This window comes from Echiichthys vipera (assembly GCF_963691815.1).
Source record: "Echiichthys vipera genome assembly, chromosome: 10".
NCBI classification, from domain to species: Eukaryota; Metazoa; Chordata; class Actinopteri; order Perciformes; family Trachinidae; genus Echiichthys; species Echiichthys vipera.
This window is the reverse complement of record NC_139835.1, coordinates 27323537-27346027: the sequence shown is the minus strand read 5'-3', so window position 1 is coordinate 27346027 and position 22491 is coordinate 27323537. Positions and strand designations below refer to the sequence as shown.

General features: G+C 42.6%; 1 protein-coding gene across 1 annotated transcript in view; it reads right to left on the bottom strand.

Moving 5' to 3' along the window:
• The window catches only part of tbx15 (T-box transcription factor 15), a 54263-nt gene extending 38832 nt beyond the window's left edge, over positions 1-15431 (bottom strand). The window contains exons 1-3 of the mRNA XM_083921708.1: positions 14943-15431; positions 7533-7740; positions 3412-3513 (exon numbers count right to left, since the gene is read on the bottom strand). Of these exons, the coding sequence (XP_083777834.1) occupies positions 3412-3513; positions 7533-7740; positions 14943-15129 (497 nt within the window). The 5' untranslated portion in view covers positions 15130-15431. The remainder of the gene's footprint in view (positions 1-3411; positions 3514-7532; positions 7741-14942) is intronic.
• Positions 15432-22491: the final 7060 nt, after the last annotated feature.

Below are 22491 nucleotides of genomic sequence, written 5' to 3'. Positions count from 1 at the left end.
CTGTATCTGTCACAGTTGGGATGAGATCAAGATGACCAAATCAAAAATGATGTGAATGTACAGATGTATAAACATGGGAAAACCACCTCTGTAGTTCCCGCTAGAGTAGGTGTCTCCAGCACCACGCACACACACACACACACACACACACACACACACACACACACACTCACAAAACAATACCAGCATCACTGTTGTGTCAGCTTTTAGAAGTCTTTACTGGTTAAACTCCATTTTAAATGCAGAGAGGCCTTATTACCCCTTAAACACACAGTCACAACCTAATCTGCATCACACAACCACTGAATATGCAGCTAAACTCATCATCACCTTCATCATCTCACTTCCTCACATCTCACTACAGCCGAGATGAAATAAAAGTAACTCTATAGAACCTCCAGAGTCGACTGCAGCAGGTAAACGTGCAGCCTCACAAATGTTCTTTTCCATCTCAACCTCATTTTTCCTCGTTCCCGTCATTAGACCTGAACGTTGAGACTTATCCTATTTGCAGCCTCTGGCTCGGCTGCTCGGCCAGTCGAGATGATGAATACATTTCAATCTCCTCTCACTGGCTCCGACTTCTGGGGCTGCACCGTGGGCCAGGATATCAGTCTTATTACATATCCAGAGAGATCCATCACACAAAAGCCTTCCTCCAGCACATGCACGCTTTATTCACTCCCGCTTCACTTCACTGACGCAAACGACGCGGAGTAACTACTTTCTCCGCGCTGCCAAGAAGAAGAAGAAGAAGAAGACGGGAACACCTCTGGAGAAACCTGAAATATGAGGCTGGAACATCTTCTGTTCAGTCCAAATCCTGTTACGTTCGGCTCCAACATGAGAAATGGCGTGAAAATGAGAAAAATCCAACTAAGTCAGAGATGTTTATGCTGGGTCTGACGTTTGAGAATCATCCAGAGAGGGAAGAAAAAAAGACAGTTGTGTGCTCCAGCTGCAGCAGAAGCAAGGACTGGCTCATGCATTTGCAGATGGGACTGTGTGCGTGTGCATATTATGTACAGCTGTGCATTTATTAAAACTTCTGCAGAGCGAGAGCGGCCAAAAAGCTGCTCTCTTGTGCTGGTTTGAAGCCTCCGCATGTTTCATTCATGCTTAAAAAAAAAGCAATAACTCAGCGTTTGCTCAGCAGTTTAATTCTGGTCATGGCCGAGGAGCATTGAGACCGTCGTGGAGCGTTAAACTCCCCGCTGAAAACCAAAAGAATGAAATCATTTTGGTCGAGCAGCAGTTTGGTAAAGACACTCTGGGAGACATGTCTGCGATTGGAAGGAGGTTGACATGGAAGTGAACATAAATAAAACGCGCAAAGACAATGAAACGCAATGTCAGGTTTTACACTGTGAAACCGCCGATCTGGACGACACAACCGCAAATCATTTATCATCTCACACCCACGTCGGAGAGACAGCCTTTGCTCAGTCAGACAACAGTCGGATTTAAAACCAGCCTCAAGCTTTGGCTGAATGATCACTTTGTTTCACACTGATTCTACTTATGATGGACTTTTATGTATGTGCAGCTTTATATTCGCTGTTCTGCGGTTCAATTCTGCCCAGAGACAACTGCTGTAAATGATCTGCCAGCTAACTGTGGTGCAATTACTTTGAATTGTGCAAAAACAACAAATTACACAGATGAGCAGATGTCTGTTAGTGTGTGTGTGTGTGTGTGTGTGTGTGTGTGTGTGTGTGTGTGTGTGTGTGTGTGTGTGTGTGTGTGTGTGTGTGTGTGTGTGTGTGTGTGTGTGTCTGTCTGTGTATTTAAACCTTTTAAAACAGCTCACACACTTATATTTCCCAGCAAAGTGCGTTTGTTTGGACTATTTTCAGTGGATTATTTTGTGCTCCAATGAGTGTTTGAGACCCCAGGGCGGTGTGATGGGGTTTGATTTTAAATAAACTACAAAGAGACACAAAACAACTACAAAGAGACACAAAACAACTACAAAGAGACGCAAACCAACTACAAAGAGACGCAAACCAACTACAAAGAGATGCACAACAACCACAAAGAGAAACAAAACAACTACAAAGAGACACAAAACAACTACAAAGAGACACACAACAACTACAAAGAGACACAAAACAACTACAGAGACACACAACAACTACAAAGAGAAACACAACAACTACAAAGAGACACACAACAACTACAAAGAGACACAAAATGACCAAAGAGACACACAACAATTACAAAGAGACACACAACAGCTACAAAGGGACACAAAACACCTACAAAGAGACACAAAACAACTACAAAGAGACACAAAATGACCAAAGAGACACACAACAACTACAAAGAGACACACAACAACTACAAAGAGACACAAAACACCTACAAAGAGACACAAAATGACCAAAGAGACACACAACAACTACAAAGAGACACAAACCAACTACAAAGAGATGCACAACAACCACAAAGAGAAACAAAACAACTACAAAGAGACAAAAAACCTACAAAGAGACACACAACAACTACAAAGAGACACAAAACAGCTACAAAGAGACACACAACAACTACAAAGAGACACAAAACAGCTACAAAGAGACACAAAGCACCTACAAAGAGACACAAAACAACTACAAAGCGACACACAACAACTACAAAGAGACACAAAAAAACTACAAAGAGACACAAACCAACTACAAAGAGACACAAAACAGCTACAAAGAGACACACAACAACTACAAAGAGACACAAAACAGCTACAAAGAGACACAAAGCACCTACAAAGAGACACAAAACAACTACAAAGAGACACACAACAACTACAAAGAGACACAAAACACCTACAAAGAGATACAAAACAACTACAAAGAGACACAAAACAGCTACAAAGAGACACACAACACCTACAAAGAGACACAAAACAACTACAAAGCGACACACAACAACTACAAAGAGACACAAAAAAACTACAAAGAGACACAAACCAACTACAAAGAGACACAAAACAGCTACAAAGAGACACAACAGCTACAAAGGGACACAAAACAACTACAAAGAGACACAAAATGACCAAAGAGACACACAACAACTACAAAGAGACACAAAACAACTACAAAGAGACACAAAACAACTACAAAGAGACACACAACAACTACAAAGAGACACAAAACAACTACAAAGAGACACAAAACAGCTACAAAGGGACACAAAACAACTACAAAGAGACACACAACAACTACAAAGAGACACAAAACAGCTACAGAGACAAAACGACCATATGTGATAATGCGCAGTTTCCATTTTAACGCGGCTGTAATAATTTATTTTATTATTATTATTATTATTATTATTGTGTGTTATTAACAGAGTTACAGTTCATCATAATGAGTATAGTGTGTGTGTGTGTGTGTGTGTGTGAGTAAGTAAAGGTACCTGTATCTCTTGTTGTCCACAGGCACGATGTCCATGGCGATGTAATACTGCTGATGCGGGTCCAGACCGGCGATCTTCACCCTCATGGCAGGAAACATCCTCCTGAGGGAGAAACAAAGCGACACGTGGTGACGACTCTCACAGTGACTCACGTTTCCGCCTCGCTGCTTCTGAGGAAAAGAGATTTTTATAAAGAACCAGTGCGCTAAAAAAAAAAAATCAACATGACGGAAACCAGACGGATGCAGTCAGCAGCTGGTAAACAGCAGCCTGACGGAGCCACAGCACACACTCAGAGGCAGAGGAGCTGTGACGTCACTGTGTGTAAAAACATTCACAAAATCAAATCACGTAAAAAAGTACTAAACTTTTAGTCATTTTGTTTCTCTTTGTCGTCACTTTACGTCCATTTTTAGTTGTTTTGTATGTCTTTGTTAGTGTTTTGCACCTGTTTCTGGTGGTTATGCATCTATTTTCTACAATTTAATGTTTCTATGTCATCATTGCGTTTCTCTTTGTCGTCATTTTTTGGCCGGTTTTAGTTGTTTTGTGTGTCTTTGTGATTGTTTTGCACCTTTTTCTGGTGGTTATGCATCTATTTTTTACCATTTTATGTGTCTATGTCATCGTTTTGTTTCTCTTTGTCGTCACTTTACGTCCATTTTTAGTTATTTTGTATATCTTTGTGATTGTTTTGCACCTGTTTCTGGTGGTTATGCATCTATTTTCTACAATTTAATGTTTCTATGTCATCGTTTTGTTTCTCTTTGTCGTCATTTTTTGGCCGGTTTTAGTTATTTTGTATGTCTTTGTGATTGTTTTGCATCTATTTTTAGACATTTTTCATTTCTTGGCTGTCTTTTTTGTGGCCATTTTCATTTATTCTTTAATTTTTTTATCATTTTGAGAGTCTTTTTCATTGTTTTTTGTCTCTTTGTGGTATTGTTTTGAATACTTGTGGTCATTTAGCGTCTATTTGTGATCATTTTGTGTTTTTTTCCAACAACATTTTAAGAGTCTGGGCCCCTAATCTTATGGGCCCATGGGCCTGTGCCCGGTAGGCCCGTTCAGTAATCCATCCATGGGCACTAAGCATCAGACCGAGCCCTTGTTGGGTCAGGTAGCAGGTGTGTTAGTGTCAGGTATAATGCACTGGAAGGGACACATTTTGGTTTTGTGTTTTTTACCAAATCAAAAGAAACGTTTGTTTGCTTTCGAACTGGAAATTAATATGAAACCAAAATGTGAATCTTCCTTGGAAACAAACCTCTTCTGCCTGAGTACAACTGAACCAAACGGGTGCATCAGTGGCTCTTTTGTGCCTAGTCTAAAGTCTAAATCTTTCCCAAAGCTACGACTGCTGCATTTACTGTTGACAGACATGACCGGAGCTGTGTCTTCCTCACTGAACCTCCTGGACCGTGGTTACACACATATTACAGGATACAAACTCAAGTGACCCGCTGAGATTTGAACAAACATGTTTTGAAATAGTCAAATTCAAACAGTAAAGTTTCTACTTGAGCAGAAGTTTCTCTTCTCTGTTGGTCTTTAAACCGACAACCTCCCAAACTGATGTATACAGTGATGTTTGTGCAGCGCTGACTAAACCCATCCAACAGCACGCAGACGCTTCCAGACGCTTTATTCAAAGACGTCGCTGTTGTTTAAGTTAGAAAATAGAATATTTTAAACACTGATCCTGCTCCAGTGCTTATTTTTAAGGTGGATTTTTTTAAAACACTCTTGTTTTTGACGCTAACTGATCCTGATCGGCTTCTATAACTGAACATTTACTGAAACTCTGATGAAGTGGAAAGTTTCCTCTGCAGTTTTTGGATCAGAGTTCAGTTAAAGGACGTATCTTCAAATTAATTTAATAAAACCTTATATACCACATTTATCTCACTTCCAATCTTTACCCTGAATCTGAGCCTTTATCAAGTGCCTCTAATATTTATGGATTATTAAAGGTGTGAATGGTCGTCTGTCTCTGTTCGTCTCTATGTGTCCTGTGATAGACTGGCGTCCTGTCCAGGGTGGACCCCGCCTCACGCCCGATGTCAGCTGAGATCGGCTCCAGCCCCCCCGCGACCCCAACCCCGGGATAAGCGGATGAATGAATGAATAAATAAAATAAAATAAAGTTTGTTTGCTCTTTCCAGTCTTTTGTCAACCAAGCTACTGAAGGTTTCCATATTTTTTATTATTACTATTTTAGTGGAGGAGAAGACTTATTTAGATATTGTGCCACTGTGACCTCTGACCTTTGCCCCCCAGGAGTTTATAGGTTATTATTGACTTTATTTTACCATAATAATTTACATTTGGCAACCTGGGAATGTAATTTACATGTAAATGAATGTATTTTTATCGTTTGTATATTTTTGGCACCCAGCTCCTCCCATCAGCTGCAGCCTGAAGCGACCCCCCCCCCCCCCCACACACACACACACACACACACGGAAATTACAGTCTGAAACAGGGAACCAAACACTTACATTAACAGTCTGCTGCGCGCGGAGAGGGAGACATTTCGCCTTAATTCCTCATTTTGCACTTCAAACGCTGCATTTTTCCCCATTTCATTTAAAGGTCGTAAATCCGGGCCTGCCTAATGAGAAAAGAGGGCTGTTTTCTTGCTTCCCTTCCCTTCTCCTCTGGATTTACGAGCTTATTATGAGCAGGGCCGTGAAATACGCACGGGCGACGGTCGCGTCCGGGTTCAATTCCGCGTCAGCGAGAAAATGATCGCGGCTCTATTTATGGGCTGATTATCAATTTAAAGGCAATTCATAAAAAGCGAGGCAAGTGTGGTGTGTGAGGAGAGGAGTCTACCTGAATGCAGAGCTGGAGAACTTATAACTTATATAAATATATATAAGATAAAAGTCAATGGAACAGGTGGAGGCAAACACACAGATGCGCCTGTTTTCTATGTTACACACAAATGCAACTTTTCCAGTTCCACAGAAAAATAAACAAGTGTTCTGTGGGGTTTCATTCAGTCTCACATCCGTTTGGCCCACTGCGTTTCCCCCGCTGCTCTTGGATAAATAAATGCGTTGACTTTCGGATAAACAACATCACATATTATTATTTATTTTAGCCGTTTTGTGAGAATAAATCCTCCACACATTATAACATTTACATTTTGTATTTTTCCAGTTTCCTTTAAAATGCTTTAGTTGTAATTTGTTTAAAGTGCCTAAATGGATTTTTCCTCGTGATTAAATACAAAGTAAACACAAAAATCCCAAAACTCCGCTATAATAAAAAAAAACGTTTGATCCATAAACATTTTAATTCAAAATGTAAAGAATTATCTCACCCCCCCGACCGCGTTTCTTCACTTAACCTAAGTCTCAAGACTCAACGCGATAATAAAGACCGTGTTAAGGAGCCACATTACGCCTCTAACGTCAGCCACGATGATGTAAACACAGAGGGGGGAATGTGCAAATGTGCGGCGCTCCGGGCGCGTGGGAGCGGAGCAGACTGCGGGGAAAGGTCTTTTCCTGCAGGATCCTGCGGGTCAACCTCTGCGCTTGCTCTGGGGTTTGCACTGTTGGCCCGAGAGCGCGAGAAACCCCCGGAACATGTTACAGGGAGATTAATTAGGACCAGCTCTGCTCGTTCCCCGGCATCAGGAGGAACCTGCCGCGTCATGAAGGCCCGAACACGGCAGAGAGGCCTGCATGTGCAACACATTAACACCCTCCAGACACAGATCAGATGTGTGTGCGTGTGTGTGTGTGTGTGTGTGTGTGTGTGTGTGTGTGTGTGTGTGTGTCTGTATTTTTTAAACAAACGCATTTGTGTGTTTGTGCGTCTGTATAATTTATTTGTACGCACGTTAAATCTGTGCGTTTGCGTGTGACGTTCACTTGTCATAATTTTACCTCATAGGAAGTTATTATTATTATTAAAGAAGCCCCTAAATTAACTAATTGTGGGGGTTTTCCTCACAAAATACATGAAAAAAAAACGGTTTCGAGCGTAAAAGTTCGCAAATCGCCTTTTACGCAAATCCTGTCTGCGGCGCGACTCCACCGCAGAGCTACGCGTGGACCTCTTTGTGCATCTGAGGGTGTGTGTGCGTGCGCGTGTGTCCCGCCTACCTGCCCGCCTTGGTGATGATCATCTCCGTGCCGATGTCATGGAAGCGCTTCCACAGGTCCGCGCACTGCAGCTCCACCTGGATCTCCTCCATGGAGGCCGGGGGCGACGGTTCGCAGGGGACGGGGGCCAGTTCGGCAGGTGAGCCGAAGGAGCACGACGTCCTTTCGGCCAGACCTTCTCCGTCCGAGCCGGGGCTCGCCTCCGAGTCTGAGAGGGAAATGAAGAAGAGGATGAGAAAGCAGCTCTGAAAATAGTGGAATTATTGCGCTTTACGCAGGAAACTTGGCACGGGGCGAGTGAAGCACAGCGGCTCTCTCCAAATCACCTGCCGTCTGCAGCTTGGAGAGAAGCGGCCGAGTTTGGCTCGCTTGGCTCAACTCGCCATGGAGTTCTGGGCTGATGTCAAAAGCAGAGTAAATGATGCGTAAAGCCTTTGAAAACGTTATGTAGAAAATATAAAAGTTTAAATTGGGCCACACAATGAAGGATTCAGAGGGGGAGCGTTCAGAGAAGGTAGTTTCCCCTTTAAGTGCCCCTCCAGGACCCAGTTTAACAGACTGAGCGTTCAGATCATCAACAGCGTCAGTGTGGAGAGATAAAAACCAGCCCAGACCTACAGGACAGGTTCCCATCCTCCCACACAGACAGGATGACCTCAGCTGATTTTAAACCAGGCCACAGCGGAGTGGACAAAATAACTCGAACACCTGACAATCATCCAAGATCCTGCCTGACCTCTGGGAGGATGTTGAGTTTGCAGTGAAGGTTTTTGTTCTTTTTTTATTTCATAGAAACTAAACTGAAGTATTTCTGACGTGAAACAGGAAATTAAAAATCACAACAGATGCTAAACTTAAACCTGCATTTCCCCTCTATCAACAACACCTTTAAACATCATCTTCAAGACACTAAGTCCTCACGTAGAGTTACTGTACTCAACTCCAACTGTTCAAATGTCACCTAACACATGTGTGATGTTCTGTAAAAAAATAAAATGGGAGCGTTTTGGACTTTAACATCAAAACGCATCACGGGTTTTTTCCAGCCGGGATGTCAAGTCCTCTGAAAACTCTCACAAGATCATCACATCATATCTCTTATATCACTTTTCTCAGAAATAGTTTACAGCTGAATACACCACCACCAAAAAAATGTAAAAAAAAGAATCCAATAATGTATTATTTATTGGGAGCCCTGACACGAGGAGGTTGACTTGGCAGACCGAGGGCACACAAGTACGGTTATGCAAATGCAGAGCTGCTGAGAGACTGGACAGCGTCCCGGGCGAAAACCGCCGCAGCCCGGGCCGAGCCAACCCCGCTGGAAACGAGAGCACGGAGAGGAGTGATGGAGATAGGGAGAGCGGAGGGAGGAGGAGGAGGAGGAGGAGGAGGAGGAGGAGGAGAGAAGGGGTGGTGGGCTGTAATGACCACAGAGACTCAGAGAGAGAGAGAGAGTTTCCATCATCTTCTTGGGAGATCCTTCCAGTGTCGCTGCAGCCAGCGAGGACTGTCACACACCATTACTTTCCCCCTCTTCTGCTTTTAACTGTTCACACACACACACACACACACACACACACACACACACACAATCAGCCACTCAGCTGCCCCCTCGCTCTCTATAAAAACACTTATTACACATGCTGATAGTGTTACAGGAAGACGACAGGACAGGAAGGATAGCTCAAATCCCAACCCTCCCCCCAAAAAAAAAAAAACTGCACTGCTGAAATGTAATCTTCACATGGGGCCAATAAGATTAGATCCTGCAAACAGGCATTTCATTTGAGAAGGAGACCAGGGACACGGGATTGTTCTGGGCATTCATTCACACACTGCGTACAGACATGTATACTGTGTGTGTGTGTGTGTGTGTGTGTGTGTGTGTGTGTGTGTGGTGTATATTTAACTGTTTCACACCACTGTTTCAGTCACTTGTCTTTTATATTCCTGAGTTTTGCAGAACATTTCACGTTGTACGTTTTCTGTCTCTGCTGCACTCACAGATTATTTCTGCTCCAAGCTGCTTTGCACAAACTGAGTCCGTGAGGAGTCGCTGTAAACTGGCCTCAGGAATGTTTTTTGATCCACAGAGGCATTTTTATTCCTCATCTAATGTTCTGTAATTGGGAATGAGTGACAAAAAATGAGCCTCCTCGAACAGGATGGGGCGATAAATCCAGAGAAATGTCATTAATCTGAAGATTTTGGGGCTTTTTAATAATCTAAATGCAGCTGTTTTTCCACTGTGACAGGAGCGAGAATCAACGCTACATAAGAATTAAAAAAAGTGGGAAAACTCTGCCGTGAGAACTGAAATCTACTTCCATATTTGCAACAAACGCACGCCTGCAAAGACACACTGACGCATATCTACTGTAAACATCTCAACCTGGAGGTTTAGAGCGAGTGGAAGCCAGACGGCAAAAATGATCAAGACAGGAAGGCCTCCGAGATGAGGAGGAGGAGGAGGGACTACGGCAGCCGAGCAGGAGCCTGTCCGACGCACTGTCACCAGGGTGAAGGACCTGTCCTCTCACACACACACACACACACACACACACACACACACACACACACACACACACACACACACACACACACACACACACACACACACACACACACACACACACACACACACACACACACACACACACACACACACACACACACACACACACACACACACACACACACACACACACACACACACACACACACACACACACACACTCTGCCTGACAGAGAACTCTGGTCTCTCTACTGTTTTGTTGTATATGTCATTATTGTTATTATTGTTATAGTATATTTTGCATATTTTGTTGTATATATTATTATTGTTTATAGCTTATAGCACACTGTGCATTGTATATATACACTATGTACACACACACACACACACACACACACACACACACACACACACACACACACACACACACACACACACACACACACACACACACACACACACACACACACACACACACACACACACACACACACACACACACACACACACACACACTGTGTAAACCCAGAGGAGACAAATCCACAACCACGTAGCTGCTTTGTGCGTTTGTTTTTCGTGCATGTTCCTGTATAGAATCAAACAGGGGACTCGAAGAAAACACAGGACCATACTTTAAGTCCAGTATATCACACACACACACACACACACACACACACACATGCACGCACGCACACACACGGCCTGTATCCTGCAGTTAAGGGCTCCCGATCCGCTCATGCCAGGCCTCATTAAAACGAGGCTAACCATAGCAGTGCCACTAATTGGTCTGAATTTAATCAAGTCAGTGCCGTAAATCAAACTGTCCTCTGTGTCACATCAGCTTCAGCAGCTGGAGGAGGGCTTAGCGTAATGCACGTATACATTAAATGATATATCACAGAGTGAGAGGAAGTGCTTTTAATAAAGCCACAAAGAGGCTTTTAATCAGAAATGAGATAAAAATGTTGGTTTCATCATCTGACGGAGAGTTTCTATGAATTACATTTGTATTGTATTCATTTGTAATGAGGAGTAAATATGTGTTTTTACATTTAGACATGAATAATTCTTTATTTTTATATTAGATGCTTCGTTTTAATGATGCAGGAGGTTTTTAAGGTGGGAGCTGCAGATGCATGTGTGTAAATCATCCGTATCAGCAGTTTTTTTTAATTTTGCGGCTGCAGGTAGAAACTCTACACTTGATTTTAAGTACATTTGTTTTAAAGACGTCTCCACAAAAAGAGGATTATTCTCTTAAACCTGTAACAACTTTACTGTCACTGTTGTTTTTTTTACTTTTACCAGATTGGATTTATTTTATAGCAGCGATGCAAAGGTTGCAATCTTTATCTTGTTGTATTTTCACGACAATAACGATCTTCTTTATGTCCTATTTTAATCCAGATGTGTCTCCATCGTCCCAAACATTTTCACAGACAGACATTGTTGGAACTATTTTAACGCAAACATAATAAAAAGATCCGGCTGGAAATTGGTATCAAATGCATCTCGTATAATCTGCCATGTTCCTATTTGATGTCGTGGTGCAGTTATTAAAAAGTATCCTGTCTTGGATTTGATTATTTGTCCAAGTGTGAGCGCCAAAATAATTCAACGCTGCATGTGAAGCAGTTCCACAGTGTGGAAATATTTTCTTTTCATACTATTTATTAATTCTTAAGGGGGAAATTCAAACATTTGAGAGGTTAACACATTAGAGAGTGAGGTTGGACTCTGATAGTTATTACATTTCAGCTCTGTGTTTACACTGAAATGCTTCTCTGCGAAGGAAGTTGGTGCTTTTAATGAAGTTGCAGCAGATTTCTGAAGTGGACAGTAGCAATGTGTCGAGCATGAAATCACCAAGTAACCCAATCCACGCAGTGAGAGCACCTGCTGCCTCACTGATGGCAGTAAAAACTTCATGCACACATCTCTTTTAGCAGCATGCAACAATTAAAATAGAGAAACACTGAATGAAAGGAGCAGGGTTTTGATAATTTTAGTATTTTTATATATATTTTTATGCAGTTATCATGATAGATTTTTAATTAACAGATGCTTAGTGAGGCTTCACGGTGTTTGTAGTGAGTTGGTTCTGTGCGTAATCTGTGCGTAAAAGCGAAAAGTGTCACCTTGTAAATCACATAGTTTGGCTGAGGCCTTTCCTAGGTGGCATTAAATATTAAGTTATACTAGATGTAGTTCACCTTGTTAATTAATCTCTTGAATGGTAAATATTATGAAGATGTGGTTGTAGTAGTTTTGTGAGGTCTAACAAAACTGTTTTTTTCCCCCTGTGCTGACTGAACTGTTGAGCTCTCACAGGCAGACCGTTAAATGCGCGCCTGGTTCAGAGCCCGTGCGTTTTCTCAGTCCTGCCCTTGTCTCTGAGGCTAATAAACGTGTTATACGACCAGCCGGCTTCCAGCCTCGCCTGGAGTTGAGTAAAAATAAAATTACTCCGTTAAAGATTCCTCTAAACCACATAATCTGACCACAGAGACTCGCTGTTCTCGGTCACCGCCGCACGACGCGCCAAAGCGGAGGCTTTAGGACCCGAGCAGGACCCGCTGAACCTGCCAGGAACCCGCCTGCTAATGAGCGGGACCAGAGGGGGGGCGAGGGACCAGGAACTGGGTAATTCATTGAGCCACAAATCCCTAAAAGTCTCCTGGATAAACTTTTGGGAGAATATGAAGAGAACGACTTTTCTGACCCAGAGGAGATTAGAAACCTGACTGCAGGGTTGTTTAATGATGTCTGAGATTTAATGCGGGGAATTATCGGTGCCCTTTTAAAACACACACAAACAAGCTGGTTGTCATTAGCAACGCCGTGTAATCAACGTTTAGTCTCGCTTCCCTCATTAGCTACTCTGCAGACAGTTCAACGCTATAATAACAGCAGCAACAACAACAACAACAGTCTTCCCGGGGGAGACGTCTACTTCCTCCAGACCTCCTCCTGGTAATTTACTTCTTTCCTCCAGAGTTTTGCATTTCAACTCACAAGCCGTTTCAGAGCAGAGAGGGGCCGTGCGTAAAGGCGCTGCGCCCCGGAGGTCAGGCTGCAGCAGCGGCCTGAAAGTGCCTGAGAAGCTGGCAGAAAGTGTCTGAGCTGCGGCCTGAAAGTGTCTGAGCAGCGGGAAGAAAGTGAATATGCAGCGGGAAGAAAGTGAATATGCAGCGGGTAGAAAGTGACTGAGCATCGGCCTAAAAGTGTCTGATCAGCGGGAAGAAAGTGTCTAAACAGCGGCCTGAAAGTGCCTGAGCTGCGGGCAGAAATACGTTTGGGATAGAGGGGATTTGTTTTTATTTCAAACCAAATTAAAAATAGGTCTCATTTGGTTTCATATTTTTCACGAAGATAATTTCCCCCTTTATCTAAATTGAATATATTTTATATTTAAATTTAATATTTTATATCTAAATTTAATATTTTATATTGCAGACGGATAACCTTAAACATGGTCTGAACTGTATCACCTCCAGTTTTCAGCGTAAATAAAGATCAGCTGTGGCTCGAGGAGGGCGCGCGTGCAGATCCGGACCCGTCAGATTAAAAATGAAGCTCATCAGCGTCTCAGCTCAAAACGAAGCTTTGAGGATTAAAAATCAGGTTTGTGGTTTATATCTGAAAGATCAGGAGTTCAAATATGAAACATAACTAATCACAGATCCAGTAAATAATTAAAAAAATTAGTAATAATGTTTGTATTTTCATTTATATGCTAAAAAATTAAACAAGCAAATAAACCGTGAATTAACAACAAAATATAAATTGTTCCCATAATAAATGTAGTTGTTGAAAAAGGCCTCCCCACATGTTTGTGATGAATATATTAAATAGAAGATGTTTGAAACAACAACACAGTAAACCCTTTTTATCCTGATTATTCTAATTATTAATTTAATTTACTGCATTTAAATAAAAATAACCCTAATTGTAGTTTCTCTGGTGAGTTTGATTTGATGATTCTGTATTTGATGGGATGTTTTGACACGTTGCTTCACCAGAGGCTGAGCTGTTGTTGTTGCTGATTTCGGACTAAACACCTTTAAAGACAGTTTCCCTCTAAAGAGCAAACCTTTAATTTGACTTTAAACGTTCTGTGGACTATTTTCTGTCAAACCTGGAAATATGTGACGCTCTGTGTGTGTGTGGCGAGACCAGGGCGTAAAGCTAAATCCGCACAGGGATATTACATCTTAGGGGTAAAATAGAAAATGTCTGAGTGTGTGTGAGAATAAAAACGCATGAGATGAGTTAATTTACTTCAGGACACGGGCGCCTTGGTGCCTTGGTGCAATAGCCGAGGCCTCCCTGCAGGCCTGCAGCCAAACTGACACTAAACGGCGTCCAAACACCAACAGGACTTTACAGTTTTTGATGTAGTTTTAAATCTTATTGTGGAACCCAACAGTCCGGAGTCGAACCCTGGACCGACCAACCCTCCAGGACCCACAGACACCAAACCTCTGAGCCTGACGTTGGGTCCTAACATCTATCTTTAAGTCGTTTTTTGGTAGTTTCATGATTTACTGATGCGATTCTGGCGATTTGTAGATTCTTTGTTTTTATATTTGTGACACTGGATCATGACTGACTTTCTCTACGGGCCTGCACGCGCGCACCGGGTGTATAAGCTGCAGCTACAACAGCAAAACTCTCCTTTGTGTAACCGAGCCGCTGCAGCAGAGCGGAACCTCTGAGCAGAAAAAACAAAGTCTCCACATTCGCGCAGAGACCGCGGAGCCTCTAGCTCCGTGCCCTGTCGTGGGTTGGGTCACTGAATGTGGAGCCATGTTTTGACTCAGGGACTCGTCCCTTTCTATAACGGAGATCCGGATATTTGAGCGGTGTGGTGCATGTTTCTGCGCACTGACCCGGGTCCATATCCAGACAGTGCGCCGGGTCCTCTCCGTCCGTGGCGAGGCTCTCCATGGACAACTCCAGCTCCTTCTCCTCCCAGCCCCGGAGCTTCCTCTTCTTGTTGGAGCCGATCAGGGCTTCCACGGAAAAAGCGTGGGCTCTAGAGCTCAGAGCTGCGGCAGATCGCCTCCTCTCACTCATTTCTCTCAAATCCACCCGAAGGGGGGGACGCGGCGAAAAACCCACTCCTTCCGTCCAACGCAGTGAAGCAAAACAGTCCCAAAAAAAAAAAGCACACGTCAGTGTTTACAGCGGGGCGCACACTCACCAAGTGTCCAAAGTAATCCCAACTGTGACTAGAAACGCCGAGTCAAACTTTCGAAGGCAGACTGCGCCATCCCGGCCGCGCGTAAGTTCAAGTCCGGTGGGTCTATAAGTTGGATGCGGTCTGCCGCTTTGCGCTTCTCTCCGTCCTTCTGCTCCGTGTCTATGTTTTCTCTCTCTGTCCCCCTAACTTCTCGTTGATTGATACTCACTTCTGGAGGAGCTTTTTTTCTGCATGCGCACAGGGCCGGCCCTCCCGCTCCCTGTCAAACCCGCGCATCCAATGAGAAGTGAGGAAAGACAGCGAGACAAAGTGTTTCGTCCAATGGCAGCAGAGGGAGACGCGCGTCCTGGAAGAGGAACCTTCATTCGGACCGAGCGGCCCCTGAACCGACTCAATAATGCAGCCTGTGGAAAAATACATTAGCTCATTATATTTGATCTAATTGCACCAGCGCGAGTTTCACACTCAGATTTCCCTGCAAACAGAATCATTAAATGATAAAATAATCGTCATTTTGAGAGTTAAATTATGTGTTTATCGACCTCGACAACCAGTCTGGTGTCTCTCCTCTTTGACACTCACATCCTGCAGCTTCACCTCTCCACTAAAGGTTCATCCTCCAGAGTCTGAGGCTCAGCCGAGGCCGAGGCGCGGCCCTCAGCTCCAACACACCAAAGTCATTTTAAGATCTGTATTTTCCACACAGAGCATGTCCGAGCCGCTGTTCCATCATTACCGGGGGGTTGTAGGAAAAGTCACATTTGCAGCTTCATTGTGTCGCTCGACAGCTGAGGAGTCCGAGCTGCTGCGGCACAGGTGGGCTGATCTCTGGGACGCACGGAGCAACGAGAAGCTTAACGGGGAAGTGGCTCGGCTCTGCGCGGCTTATTTCAACAAGATCATTTATCTAATACATTTATTTTACAGACAAACTGGTGTGTTTTCACAAGAGTTTACATTTATAATGTGTGCTTCAATCATCAGGCATCTGTTTATTCTATTAGTTATTAATAATGAAATGAATGAAGCGTATAATCATTTATTAGTCATACTTTAACTCCACGCTCCTCTGATAAAATAACACTTTCACTATTCGATGAGTTAATGACAAATTAAAGTATTTAAATATCAGAAGCTACATTATTGTGTTTGGGCCTAATATTGTGTTGGGAAAGTACAAATATATAGATTTTATTCCTTATAGCATTGGACGTGTTTGGCACAATATAGAAGACTAGTAAATAATTAAATACACTAATGATTTTGGTTTAATTGTATCTTATTTATCTACTTGTGTTTTATGTTATTCAATTATTTAGTGTGTTACTGTGACCGTGTCTGACATGGATATTATGAGGGATAGTAGGACTTATGTTGGGTGTTTTGTTTTTGTTCCTGTTATTTTTCACTTTAAGGCAGATGCGTTGGTACACTGTACAACTTTCTATTCTATTTAATATCTATTCAATTCAATTCAATTTTATTTATAGGGACAAATCATAAAAGTGATCTCAGGACACTTTTATCTGCAAAATTCAATAAAGAAACGTGGAAAAAAATACACTAATGATAATAAAAATGAAATAAATATGAAGTGAAGTCAGTTTAATTTATAGACTCCAATATAACAAATTATACTACTACTAATAATACTACTACTACTACTACTACTAATAATAATAATAATACAAATAAGAATACTAACACTACTACTACTACTAATAATAATAATAATAATACTAATACTACTACTACTACTAATAATAATAATAATAATAAAGGCAGGTCGTATTGTTGCAGCATTTGTTAAAACATGACGGGTCTCGAACCTGCGCTTTAACGGGACTTTGTGCGGAGCTGCGTGTGATCCGCGCGCGGGCCCTGATGCGCTGAAGAGGCGCGCGGAGCTGGAGACAAGCGGCGGATCCGCTTCTGCCGCGGGGGGAGAAACGTTTCACACATTTCTCATCTGCGGCGAAACGAAAATATGAAGAGGAGGAGGAGGAGGAGGTGGAGATGGAGCTTCAGAGGGAAGACGGCGGGCCCGAGGACAACCTGAGCAAACGGAGCTTCCAGAGGTCACCGCGGTGCTTTTCTCTCATTTAAATGCACCAGAAATAAAATCAGGAATAAGGAAACGAATTCTGTGGGAACTGGGATTTGGAGTTAAGTTAAAACACTGCAAACAAAACATTTAATTCAGAGTTAAAACGAACACAACATGGCACAGGTACAGCTTTTAAAAGCATGAATGCAAATACATAAATGCATAGATTCATTGGCACACTTTATGTTACGTAACCTTGACTCAGCTTCCACAGGTTGACGTAAACACAGTGGATACCGCGAGCGTTTCTGGCGCGTTAATGGACGTTGGGTTTGAAAGCAGATGATCAGGGAGGAATAACACGTTTTCATTTGTGTGTGTGTGTAATTTTAATTCGGAGTTTACACGATTGTAACCGTGGAGACTTGGACGATTTTGTGCGTAAATGTGCGCGTAAACAAGCCAAAATAGATATTCTAGGTGCGCGCATGCACATGAAGGTGGGTTTAAATCCCCCTTTGGAGGACAAGTCGTAAATCACGAGCAGTAAAAACTAAAACCAACTGTTTGGATCCCGGTTATAGCCCCGATGGCATCTCCAACCTGAAGCGCGAACGGAACGGCCTCTCTTTAAATCAGATGGATAAGGTTTACATATGAAACATTTTTATACGTTTCAGTGCAATCAAATAGTTCCTCTCAAACACTTCCTGAGTTCATCCAGCGTCCGAAAACACGCCATTCTTCCGCGACACAAAGACACCTCTGTTTCCTGACTTCACGAGACCAGAAGGGCACGTGGAAGGGTGGCGGAAACGTGCCGTTAATATTCAATTAGTGGAAGAAAGCGTTTGACCCGCCTGACCTCCGGGGATAAAGCATGCAGTAAAGCATCCAAACTGACAGCAGCTCTCGGGCGGTTTCACCACCAACACCACCACCACCACCCCGGGCCAAGGACTGCGCTTCCCCCCGCGCAGGACTCTAAATTTAGCGTGGAGAGCAACTGCAGGAGCCTCCGAGGAGCTGGAGGTGTGAGAGTTTGGAGCGGGCAGTGAGGGGCCTGTGTGCGGAGAGCCCGGCATTAACCTGAGGAGCGTTTTTACGCGTAAAACACAAACTCAGCAGCATCCGGTTGGTCTGAAACGATGGTTGAATTACGCGTTTGATAAGAAAGCGTGTTATTGTGACGATCACAGACAAGAGGTCAGAGCCTTTGGAGACTCAGGTGAGACGCGCTTCCCTGAAGGGTGAGAGACAAAAACAAACATCAGAGCAGGAAACAAATATGTGTTTGTTGACAAGAAGAATTTATACAATGTTTGCTGATTTTTTGAATATTCATGGGACATGAAAGGAGATTTTAAAAGACAAAGGTCAAGGTTATAATCCAATAAACACTCTTAAGTTATAATATATATAGTGAAAGAGTCACTTTAGGGACTTTGGATCCACTCCACATTAACACACTGATCTAAAGGAAGCTCATTTCTGCACATTTCTTTTGTTTTGTGAAGTCAAATAATTTAATAATGATGATAAAAAGTAAAATGTCACACAGCTGCAGCCTACAGGTAAATATTTAAGTTTAATTCTACGAAAGAAAACTACCCGGACGTATGAATAAAATAATATTACATGGCACTGGGATCTTTTGTGTTTTAATTTCTTTAAAAAAAACATAAGATGCTTGTTTGTAAATGTGATTTAGACACTAAACATCTCCAATATTAATACATTTAATATAATAAAATACAAAGTGACAGATTTGTCTTATTAAAAATGATCATTGGCACGAATAGAAGAAAGCGAGGAAACCGCCTGTGCAATAAAATGACATGTCTACCTCCTACACACACACTTATTTATTATGATGTGCTGTTTCCGTACGGACCAAACTTTCCATTAAATCACTGATAAACATGCCTATGATTACATCCTATATTTAAAGGTGTCATGTGTTTGGCGTTCTCATGTTCATACTTGTATTTTGGGTTTCTACTGAAACATGTTTACTCCCTTTAATGATAAAAAAAAAAACACATTATTTTCTCATCAGGGCTGTCTGAATGTACCTGTAATCACCTTTTGTAACGCTCCGTTGTAGCGCCCGTCTCTTTACGACCCCTCCTGAAAAAGTCCAGTCTGCTCCGATTGCTCTGTGACTTTCATATCTGTGCTTTTGGTGTCTCTGCACCATCATTGCAGCCGGGGAATATCACAACCGTAGCATAACCGTAGCAGCACTTTCTACCTTTAGTTAGTATAGTTGTGACATCACAACAGTACAAAACGTCCTGACGGCTTGTTTAAAGACAGTTTCTGAACATCTGCTGTGTGCGTTTCTCTGTGGATTAAATGTTTTAAAACTTTAACAGTTTATTTACACTTTCACCTCCACCTGCTTTAAAAACAAAAAACCATGGAAATCTCACTTTTTTTTAATTCACAATATGGGATCTTTAAGTTCATAGCCTTCCTCTGGCCCTTGAAGTTGGCAGATTTAAAAGCATCTCAGAGGGACAGACTTTGTGATTTAGGAGAGGTAGAAAATTAATCTCATTTTATTTTATTCTGTCCTTTTTATGATGAGCTGAGAAGGTTTTGGAGCACTGATGATGACAGGATGACTTGCTATGTTTATAAGTTTGCCTCTTTTGTTGCAGGAGCATGGAGGAAACATCAGGATGGTTTATTTTGTTAAGTTTTTAAGCATCTATTTCTGGTTTCTGCTCTGTCTTTGTTTAATAACGGTGTCTTGTAAGGCCTCGTGGGCTGGGCATATTAATTATGCACTAATTCAATTCAATTTTATTTATAGTGCCAAATCATAACAAAAGTTATCTCAGGACACTTTACAGAGTAGGTAAAGACCACACTCTATGACTTATTTATGATTTACAGAGACCCAACAATTCCCCCGTAGAGTACGGTGGAGACGAAAACCTTCACTATAACAGACAGGAACGTCAGACAGACCCAGCTCTGTGGAGGACGGACATCTGTCTGCACCGGAGAGAGGAAGAGAAGGAGAGAGAGAGAGAGAGAGAAAAGACGGACAGATGGACAGAGAGAGAGACAAAGACAGACACAAAGACAGAGACAGACACACTTCCAGTAACTATAATAATATCTATAGTAATGTGAATATGACTTATATGTTATGGCAGTTAATACAGCAGAATAGTAGAAACAAGCACAGACACAATAATACAATTAAATCAATCAACCCATCATTGCGTGATAAAAACACTAACGTACTATTTGATTATTTTAAAGGCCTAATAATAGTCATTAATGCGCTTTGGCACAAAGCTCCACATTGATGAATAAACAGGCTAAAAGTAAGGAGGCTGTGTGTTTATAGTTTCCTTCACAGCTCACTAAATGTTCAACACAAGTAAAAAAAAGTATAATTTTTATTTGTTCTATATCTTCCGTAGCAGTTTCCATTTGCCACCATTTTCTTTAAATAGTCACATTTATTACGACTCTATGAAAGTCTTTAACCTCTGCGCGTAAAACGGTCCAGTGATGGTGTCGCTTTCACACCAAAACTACGTGTTACACACCACACCGATATCGCTGCTTTCTCACTTTGAACGGACACATGTATTTGTCATAACAGGTCGCTGTGATTTACAGCCTGGTGCTGTGTGTGTGTGTATGTAGTCCATATATTTTTATTTATGCTCCGTCAGCTGCACATGCCAACAGGAAAAAAAAAAAAGGACCAAAGGGAAATAAACGGAGCGAGGATACCGCTCTGTTCCCAGGTAAACACCGGGATGGAAAAACCACAGCTCGGTCCAGCTGCATAATGTGAGTGTGTGTCTGTGTGTGTGTGTGTGTGTGTGTGTGTGTGTGTGTGTGTGTGTGTGTGTGTGTGTGTGTGTGTGTGTGTGTGTGTGTGTGTGTGTGTGTGTGTGTGTGTGTGTGTGTGTGTGTGTGTGTGTGTGTGTGTGTGTGTGTGAGGGAGTACAGAAGTGCGTTTTCAATTAGAGAAAGTGTGAAGGCAGAGAGCAGAACGTTAAAACTGTACAAGTAGAAACAGCGGGAGGAAAGAGGAGCTGTGAGGAGAGCATGAGAGGGGACGGGAAGGGGAAAAGGAAAGAAGACTAGAGAGCTGAAGAAAGAAGAGAAAAACAAATAAAAGGGGAGAAAGGATCGCACAACAAAGAGGAGGAAATGGAAATGAAAGCAGACGAGAAAGAATGAAGGAAAGGGCAGATGAGAGAGGGGAATTAGGGGAAGACAGAAGGGACACAAGACATAAAAATACTGTAAAGGAGTTAAAACCAGTGCTGCAGTTAGACGTCCTTATAAGACGACTGCAGGTGAGTCGTGGGGGGTTAAGAAAAAAGAAACGCTGAGGTGCAAACATCATGTATTCTCATGTATTTTTTTCCAATACTCAAAAAGACAAAACACTGAAAAAAGCAGATTCCCAGTCGCCCTTCCCCACCACACACATACTTCCACCACCTTCACATCAGTGCTCAGACTCAAGTCTTTACCTCTGACTCCTCGTGAGCTGCGATGGCGCGTCCTGAAGTTTCCCTGCAAGCAGCTGAAGCGCAGCAGAGGGGACAATTAAATAATGTGTCAATGGTTGTACTGCACCTCTGTGTTGTGCATGTTGTACACTGATTTTGCAACAACATCCTACTGGACTGTTCTAATGAAAACAAAGGCCCTTGGTTGGGGTTAGGGTTAGGAAGAGATTGTGTTTGTAACTACAGTGACACACACAGGACTCGAACTGTCTGCTGGGTCAAAGTCCAGTGTTTGTTTAACCTGTCTCCTTCGCTGTACGTGGAGTTTGGCGCTCTTAATCCTGCATCACTTGCTCTGAGTGTCTAATATCACTGCAGACAGGTTTACACTGGGAAGCCTTATCGACGCTTGTCCGAGGGCTGTGACAAAAAGGTGGTATTTGACGCCCGGAGAGTGTGAACCGAGCCCCCACCGCAGCGACTTCCTGGTTGATCCAATACGGAAGTGCCAAAAAACTGCAGTTCTCCGAGTGTCCACTAGGGACAGGTTTCATAATAGAGCAGTTTCTCATTGACCCCCATGTTAAACAGGCCGTTTTCACAGCATCATTAAACCTGTTTAAGGCCGGGTACAAAAAACGATTCTAGTCTGTATGTTTAGGTCATATCTCCATGACAACACTGAGGGGGGT